Genomic DNA, 8,419 nt, shown 5'->3' with positions numbered 1-8,419 from the left:
ATATGACAATGTCCTTTTTCTTGAAAAGCGAAATTATCATGTTAACAAAAGGTCTTTTCCTTTCTCGCGTTGATGAAATCAAACAGCGATCCGAACATTATTGAGACTTTTTCTTAAATATTTATTCACAGCCGAAATGGAGGCGTTCGCTTAGAAAGTGTGAATGTTTCACCAAACAAAAGGGAAATTTACATTTATGTCATTAACACCGGGGTTCAGAGAGAAATTTCCATTAAGCCGAAGTAGCAACAACACGTAACAACAACACGTGTAGAGACGAAATGTCAATGTGATTAGTGGCGAGAGGCCGGTTCATTCATTGATTCGTGACTTAAGCTGATTAAATCGCGATGTTTAATTACGCTAAGCACCCATGATTACTCGAGCGTTAACGAAGTATTCATTCGAAATGATTAAACCAGTTTTAAATACTGATAGATGCTTTAATGATTGTACATCAAGCTGTAATGGAAAGGATAATACTTCAGTTTTAAACATTTTCAATCGAAGCAGCACCTCAAACACTCGAGTAAACAAATTCGAGCATTTTTTACTGCATGTAATTACAGTATTTTGTTTTATTCAGGTAAAAACCATTTCGCTGTCATTATTATGGGTTCAGTATTATTTTGCATTCGGAAATGTTTTACGGACTTCATATGAAATTGACTCAAAAGGCACAAGAAAAAAATTGAAAAGGCTGTTTAAAAAAGGAAAAGAAAATGTATTTTCAGTCGTGTTCATGGTGTGTGCTTTGAGAAATTTGACTTGGCGTTGAGTTTTGTTGTTTCATTTGGTTTTCCAACTTGTTAGCCGGCACCTGCTAGTATAGATGACCACCTGACGCACCCTGGAGTGTGCTATTGTTTGAACTTCAACAAGCAAACTTTAGCGACATTCCAAATTCAAATGAAAACAACGCTGTGATGAAACTGTATTTATTTTTCCAATAATTCCATTTGGTTCAGCTCGTCTCGCGCATGACAAAAAGTAACGTTGTGTACAATACTGAGAATGTTTCATATCATGGGGTGTTCTAAGACTGACTTTCACCAGTAGTCGCCTTCAGCAGTAATTTTGGATTGTTTCGCGTGTAGCCTTAGTAAGCGATGTTTTTAATTTGGTTGTTTTTCTATTCGATTTGGTTCTTGGGAACGGAAGGTAAGTTAAAGTCCAAGGCAGTGTTCGCCGCGAAATGATAAAGCGGCACCACTCTTGTGTACAGATATGACTGTTGACGAGGATTGATTCATTCACTCAGACGTTGATTAACACCATCTTTGATAAGCACATAAGCATTTTTTCCCTAGTTTTTACTACAATAACAAACGAAAACTATTTTTCGTTGCAAACAACAAATAGTAAAAACAAAATATGAATAGCGAACGTGATGTGACAATCTCAAATAATTCATTGTACTAATGTCACTTTCTAAAGGGAAAATGGGTGGAATATTTCGAATAAAAATTTGTTGTACGAAAAGAGAAAGAGTAATTATTACCTTGAGCATCGATTTACATTTTGAGGGAAAATCGATCGAAATTCAGAAATGTTCGAAATGATAAAACAAGAACTTTTAATCTCACTTTGTAAGCGTCAAAATAACTTCAAATGTTCAACAGGACGAGTTAAAACTCAAACTGAAATGCAAATGAAGGTACAAAACACATGAATTCGTATACACTAGTGTAACACACGCAAAATCTACAATGGCAGCTAACATTTGTTTTGTTTCTTCTATTTTTTTTTAACAAATTTAAAAGGACGCGACTCCAGACGAAAACGATAGAAAATCTTATCAAATTTAGAGGATGTTACATTATGCCCTCATAGGTGATTTAACCTCTCCTTCTGTGAAACTTTTTAAACGAACACAACCTCTGAGAAAAACGATAAATTATTCATCGAACAAACATGCCAAAATGCAAATTAGCGTCCGTTCATTTCTCACTCCGTCAAGATGAATGTTTACTATTCCAATTTACATTTCAAGACATAAAGTAACTTTGTGATGTGGTAGTGAATATTTCGCTTTTACAACCTTCAACTTATTTTCCAATATACATTCAAAGAACGAGTTACTTTATTTTTCAGTATGCGAAAACAAGTACTTTTTGTAGGTTTGTCTCCTTAAGTATTAAGTACGTATGTTTAAAACTTTCTGGTTATGTAACTTTTGTGGGTCTCTTTCAGCGATATTGGAACAAGATTTTAGTTTTTCAAATTAGTCACAACGCGTTCTGATAGGGGGAGCCAATTTTGCAGACAGCTGCCGGCCTTCCCTGAGTGGAAAAGAAACGTTTTACGAAGTATTAGGTTTTCTTAACTTCGGCCTTGATATTCTTGTAGTAGGGCGCATTAGAGGAAGGTAATTTGCAGGACCACTTTGATTGTAGTTGAAGCCGTTGAAGCCAAAATTATTTTGTTTTCCACCGGACCAAATATCTTTCCTCTTTAAATTGTTCTTCTATTCTTAATAGCTTGTGGCTAGGTTCTGTAAGGCTCTGCCGGGATACGCTGGGGAATGAGGTGCCAGGTTTTCGCTTCATCTGTTTGATCATTCTTTAGCAAGGTTCCGTTCCATAAGGGGTGAATTCCGAAACATCATCCTCGGCGAAAACTTCGTGATAGCTTCCCAGCGGAAATTTTCATTTAAAAAGGGAACTAAGATCGTTTAAATCTGCTTAACGAGGCCAGAGATTCTCTCTCGAAAACACAACAAAATTCGACATTCAATACGAGCCAGCCCTGGTAACGAGCTTTTAAGGAGAGGCGGCCCCTTAATGAACCTTGACAAACAGACCAGTATAACAGTCCTAAGCAATTGCACAGGGGCGGACAGTTTATGTGACTTATCTCGTTTATGCAGGACGTCACTCCAGGTTTATCAGCGTCCCTTCCAATCCAACTTTTTCGCATAGTGGAAACAATGTGACATTGATATGGCGCTATCACTTAAGTCAAGCTGACAGGGCTAATTTCCACCGACTACTGTTTGGTCAGTGGAGTGATGGCGATATTTCAACACCCTTGATGAGCTTGTCAAAGAATGGAAGTTTGGTTTCGCGCTCCAAACGTATTGAATGGATTGGAAACAAAACTACAGCCGCATTTCGACTTTATCGTGTGACTGCTCAAGATGGCGGAGAGTACGGTTGTATGTTAGAGTTCTCAGGGGCATTTACTGTGCGTCATACAGTACAGCTTGCAATAGTTGGTATGTAAATGACTAGTCTCTCGCAGTTGTCGTATTGTATTGGGAACTCTCTCTTATTTTTTCTTAACTAATTATTTACGGCATATTTTGCGATAATGTACCCTTATGGTACAGCGCTGGAGATAACTCCTCAAGACAATTTTTATTTTTCAGGTAATCTAGTTGGGCCACTAAATAAATTATTCAGTATTTTTATAAAGTGTTCATCGACATTAAATGACTGTTTCGGATATTTTTTTTTGTGCTATTATCATTTTGTAGCTCCACCGCAAATCAAAGAGAAAGGCAGCAACATAGCGAAAGTGGAGGCTTCAGTAGGTACCTCTGTCGTACTACCGTGTCACGTGACTGGCAATCCTCAGCCGTGGATTTTATGGCAACGAGATGGACAAACATTGCAGAACGGCACAATATTGAGTGACTTAATAATATCAGGTATTCTTGCAAATATGACGGGATTGTACACCTGTATCGCTGGCAACCAAGCTGGAATTGATAAATATCAAGTGTTGCTGCTCGTGACGTCATGCGGGCATTCTGGTGATATTACACATCTCGCCCAAGGTAAATTCACACCCAGGAGACTGTGCTTTAACATTTGTCGTACATTCACATTTTAAACAGATTTAGCATTACTATAATATTATGCAGTTACAATGCAACTGTATTTGATGTTATTGCTCGTAATGTTGCAATAATGTAAATAATCTACTGCTTCTTATCTCGCAGTTAATGCTATTAATTATCAAAATAGTGTGCTTAAGTTTATACTTTTTCCAGATTCACTGCACCAAGACCACAAGCATGGTATGGACACCCCAGCCAGCTTCACCCCAACAATAGTAGTTTGTGTGATTTTATTCTCCATCTTTGGCGCCTATTTCTTTTTCCGATCTGCTGGAGAAAGAACCAAGAAGCTCAGGTACGAAAATTTGTACCGTTGGAATGCATAAACGGTCCTCTCATTTTGTGCTAAAGAACCTTCAGTTTATTTTTGAGTTGTCACTTAATAGTTTATAAGGAGTTGGAGGATTTTAACAAAGAGCCATTAAAACAGGCAACACCTGCGATAAAGGTAACATCCAAGGGTTGGTGGAGGTATCCGGTCTCAAAGCTTACGATTGCTAGTCGGATATCTCACCTTGGATGAGGTGAAAAGAGCTGATAACAAAGGATTTTAGATAAATTGACGTACACAACTTGGAAGAGATGATTAATTCTCAGTTTCAAGCTCTACATTACTTACCGCCAGAAGGTGACATCAAGCACAAAAAGTTGAACATAACCATACTAAACGTAAATATTTCCGTTCATTACAGGAAATACGATAGAATGCCACAGGATGAACAGGCAAGAAGCCTTATGGGTGAATGGTCGAACTTCGCCGACAATGGTGAAAAAATTTGAACACTTAACCTACATAAATGACATATTACCCAAAATCAGCCAGAAGTTTTGCTTTCTCGCCTGTAATTTATTCGTCACAACTCATTAAAATTTATTTGGAGCCTCAACGATGAAAAACCTTACGCATTCAATTCAATGACTTTATCGATCTTGAGAGGGGCAATTATTAGAAGATTGCTTTTGAGTAGACTGTGGTGGACTGAAGTTGGTGTCAGCAGTACAGGAATGCATGTTAACGCGTGATTCGAACTAAAGTGTGTGCAGGACTGTTCATTTCCAAAGGAGTTAACGTCTAAAATGCGAGGAAGTAGACATTCTGAGTCAGCAGTATCCCAGCATTTCTAAGGCTATACTACTCAAAACACCTACGTCCTTCCTCCTTAGGGAGAATAATTTAAATCGATTGCGAGGAAAAGATGCACTTCTCGTCAATTCTGTTGAAGACCTACCTCGCGGAGAGGATGAAGTACCAACAACAATTACACCCAAATGAAAAGACAGGCGAGGAATCTCTAAATATAACACTAATGGTGAGCAAGCATCGACTCTAATAAGGGTATTGAGGAATCTGTTAAATCTACCTCAAGATCTTAACAGTGGACACGAAAAACTAATCGGAATAATCACAATCAGTGAACAAAAACAGTTAGTTTTATTTAATGATCTTTTAGGGAACAGCAAGTTTCAAGTCTAACTAGTAACGGCTACAATAGGTTCTACTGTAATAATCATAATAATCACCACTTTAAAAACGTCCTTGCTGGCGAGATACTAGACGAACGAGACATAGGCTTTAAAAGACACATAGCAAGTAGTTAATGCCCTATTTAAAGCGATCTTCTAAATTTCACAAAGCTTGCAATAAACTAATGAATTTTTTTTCTTTAAATACTAAATTCTCATAAATATACTGCCATAATTTCAGAAAAACCCACCACTAAATGCTCGGCAGTGTCAGCCACAAAGTAGTGGCCCATTCCTTCTTTACTTTTTCATTTCATTCCCATTCAGGAATTGGTATGAAATCGCGGTAGCACTTAAAGATTCTAATGTCAGAGTGGTCCAAGCTTTTTCCCTAGCCAGTTCAAATTATATTATCAGTCGAATTCTGCTCAATACTGCTTGTAAACAGACAAACATTTACACCGTGATTCTCTTATGAATAAGCCAACGACAAGATATTGTTATGGCTTTATACAAGAGGTAAATAATTATCCATACTTATATAGCCTGAGCCAAGCATGCTCACCTAAAATCTGTGACTGTACTTTTTTCAACATGTTTACCGGATAAAAAAATTATTAAATCACTACTGATGTGTTATTTTTTGACAGCTCTTAGTGTTGCAGGTTTCTTCTGTTTATTCATTGTAGTCAGCATAAGAGAGATGTATGAAGTCAGCAAATCGTCCATTTTGTAACCCTGCAGAAACAAAATAGCTTTCGCGTCATTTACATATTATGCAGTGAACTGAATACTACGCACTCTTTTGTTGGTCTTTGTCTTATTAAGCTTAACATGCAGTCTTGTTGGCGAGATTGTCCCGAAGACATGCGAGGGCTTCGAGCAAACTTAACCACGAGTTTTCACTCCACTTTTTGCTCATCGAATGAAACATAAATTCTATTTTGCAGGTTGTCTTTACTGTTGTTCATCACTGTAGACATCAAATTGTGATTATAGCATCGGTGACACAGTCGGCTGGGGCTCGTGTGCCAGTTTCTTGTTCTATAACCCACACTTTGAAGTCATTTGTGAGTGAACAACTGAGGGTTACATTTGCATTGCAGCATACTTTAGGCGGCTAACTGTGTTCAACAGCGGAATCCATCTTACCAATGATGTTTCACATAGAAGCCTGCTTCCTTTCACCAGACTACCAATCGTCATATGAAAATACGTGTTGCCACTGCTCCAGTTTGAAATTTTGGTGAACGGATAGGTGGCGAGGATATCCTAAGAAACAAATATCACACTAAATTAGACGACAAAGCTGCTGTTGAACGGGGCAAACAAAATTTCTCTTTTCACCATTCTGATATTTCAACAGTGCATGCCAACGCTATTTATGAGAAAGAATGAAATCCTATCCTTACTGCGAAAATAATGGTTGCGTTCGACAAGGGAGAATGCCAATGTAAACTTGCGGGAGACTCGAGCGGACAAAGAGACACTTGGGAACAGCAAGGAATCAATCTTAAGACAACATGATCATTCCACCTTCGAAGCGAAGATGAACGACATCATCCACAAGCCACATACATACGCTATGGCAAAGGAAAGAGAGCCAATCGTTGGTGATGGCCTTGTTTTTCTGCACCAACTGGAGGAAAAAACTTTCACGAACGATCTCATTTCATAATGATTTCATCACATTGAATTTTCAAAATAAATGCTGACTGAGCATAAATAATTTGCTAAAAATATCAATAATAATGAAATACACTTAACTAATCCTCATTTCGAGGAATAAAATTAGTACGAACATGAAGTTCCTTATATTTTCTTGGCATACCTTAGTTCGTGGATTAATGAGATTCACACCATTTTTGTTTATAGCAATCAACAAATGATCTGGGAAGTTTGGCTCCGTAGTTTGCTGGAGGACAAAAAAAGGTTTAATTTTTTAACTGTCTAATTTCTCTCTGTAGAACACAAAACATGAGCTATAACTTCGACTTTTATCTTGTCATCCCTGCACCGAGCATTACATGGAAGTACAACTACTGAACTGCCATTGAATTTTACAGTTCAGCACATCTTTACTCTTGCTGTAATTCATTTTTATTTCAGCTGGAACAGCTTTGTTCTCATACAGTGCTCAACAACTGGTGTATTGTGTCTTGCGACCTTAACAACGAGCTATGGAATAAACTTTTCTCGGTATACTTGCATGATTTAAAATTCAATCACCTTCACTTCAAAGAAAGCTGATCCGAATGTTGGCCATCTGTAAATGATCTTCAAGAACGATATTTTAGCATCATTCTTTGACTTGCCAGCATGTTTATTGAATGATGCAACTATGGCCTGGAACAAATTTAATGAAAGACAACGTTATAATCAAAGTCACAAATCAAATAGTAAACAGATAGTGTTACTTAAAAAAGAGCCACATTAAAAACTCAACAAGAACGAAAACTACGAACCCTCTTCCAGTCATCCGGGGACTGTTCAGCGCACAGGTCAGACGGAATCAACTCACGTAACATTTTCCTGTGTATCGAAAAACATCATTACTCTATAATTACTATTATTATTATTATTAATATTATTATTATTATTATTATTATTATTATGGCAGTGCAATCTTTGCGAAGGCATTGTAAAGAAATAACAAGTTGGGAGACAAATCAAAAGAGCAAATATAATGCTTGTAAAAACTAACCTATTTTAGTGATATCTATGTAACATTCATCAAATAGATAACTACAAAGGAAAAATAGATTTGTCTCTTACGGTATGCTGGGGAATTCTCGTTTGTCCTCGCCAAATCGAACTCTGTAGATAAGCGCTGCAAGTTGGCTTCCCTCTTCTTTTGTACATTTATGATAACCTCGTAAGTACTTTGGTAACTCCTGGTAACACAAGTTTCAATGTTCATGAATTAGTTACAGTGATACAAACAGAATGTTGAAAAATACAAACACTTAAAGTATGTCTTCGTTACAAGTATGTAATAGGAGGTACAATCTGTTATTTTAACTTGATTCATGTTTTGCAGTTACGACGTAGACAGGCAATTGATTCCATATTGAAATAAACATCATAAAATACTCTTATTAAACGAGTTTA

The 8,419-nt window shown here is 37.1% G+C and overlaps 2 protein-coding genes across 2 annotated transcripts in view; one reads left to right on the top strand and one right to left on the bottom strand.

The window, feature by feature from the left end:
- The first annotated feature begins 907 nt into the window (after positions 1 to 907).
- LOC131777749 (vascular endothelial growth factor receptor 2-like) lies at positions 908 to 5,101 on the top strand. The gene is made up of 5 exons (XM_059094079.2): positions 908 to 1,161; positions 2,870 to 3,217; positions 3,479 to 3,781; positions 3,998 to 4,139; positions 4,537 to 5,101. Exons 1-5 carry the CDS (start codon positions 1,110 to 1,112, stop codon positions 4,622 to 4,624), a joined length of 933 nt encoding a protein of 310 aa, XP_058950062.2. The 5' UTR covers positions 908 to 1,109; the 3' UTR covers positions 4,625 to 5,101.
- A 151-nt stretch (positions 5,102 to 5,252) lies between these two features.
- The window catches only part of LOC131777750 (unconventional myosin-VIIa), a 29,766-nt gene continuing 26,599 nt past the window's right edge, over positions 5,253 to 8,419 (bottom strand). The window contains exons 49-54 of the mRNA XM_059094080.2: positions 8,084 to 8,202; positions 7,774 to 7,840; positions 7,538 to 7,654; positions 7,140 to 7,223; positions 6,461 to 6,580; positions 5,253 to 6,046 (exon numbers count right to left, since the gene is read on the bottom strand). Coding sequence (XP_058950063.2) covers positions 5,945 to 6,046; positions 6,461 to 6,580; positions 7,140 to 7,223; positions 7,538 to 7,654; positions 7,774 to 7,840; positions 8,084 to 8,202 — 609 coding nt within the window. The 3' untranslated portion in view covers positions 5,253 to 5,944. The remainder of the gene's footprint in view (positions 6,047 to 6,460; positions 6,581 to 7,139; positions 7,224 to 7,537; positions 7,655 to 7,773; positions 7,841 to 8,083; positions 8,203 to 8,419) is intronic.

The sequence above is a fragment of the Pocillopora verrucosa genome, chromosome 6, assembly GCF_036669915.1.
Source record: "Pocillopora verrucosa isolate sample1 chromosome 6, ASM3666991v2, whole genome shotgun sequence".
Taxonomy (NCBI): Eukaryota; Metazoa; Cnidaria; class Anthozoa; order Scleractinia; family Pocilloporidae; genus Pocillopora; species Pocillopora verrucosa.
The sequence above is the reverse complement of the archived record's forward strand: the minus strand, read 5'-3'. Positions and strand labels throughout refer to the sequence as shown.

What these genes read in the sequence shown, in the direction of transcription:
- LOC131777749 (XM_059094079.2), top strand. Translation starts at nt 1,110, where the DNA reads ATGTTTTTAATTTGGTTGTTTTTCTATTCGATTTGGTTCTTGGGAACG. An exon ending in AGTACAGCTTGCAATAGTTG is followed by an intron (nt 3,218 to 3,478) that starts GTATGTAAATGA and finishes ATCATTTTGTAG; the next exon opens with CTCCACCGCAAATCAAAGAG. An exon ending in TATTACACATCTCGCCCAAG is followed by an intron (nt 3,782 to 3,997) that starts GTAAATTCACAC and finishes TACTTTTTCCAG; the next exon opens with ATTCACTGCACCAAGACCAC.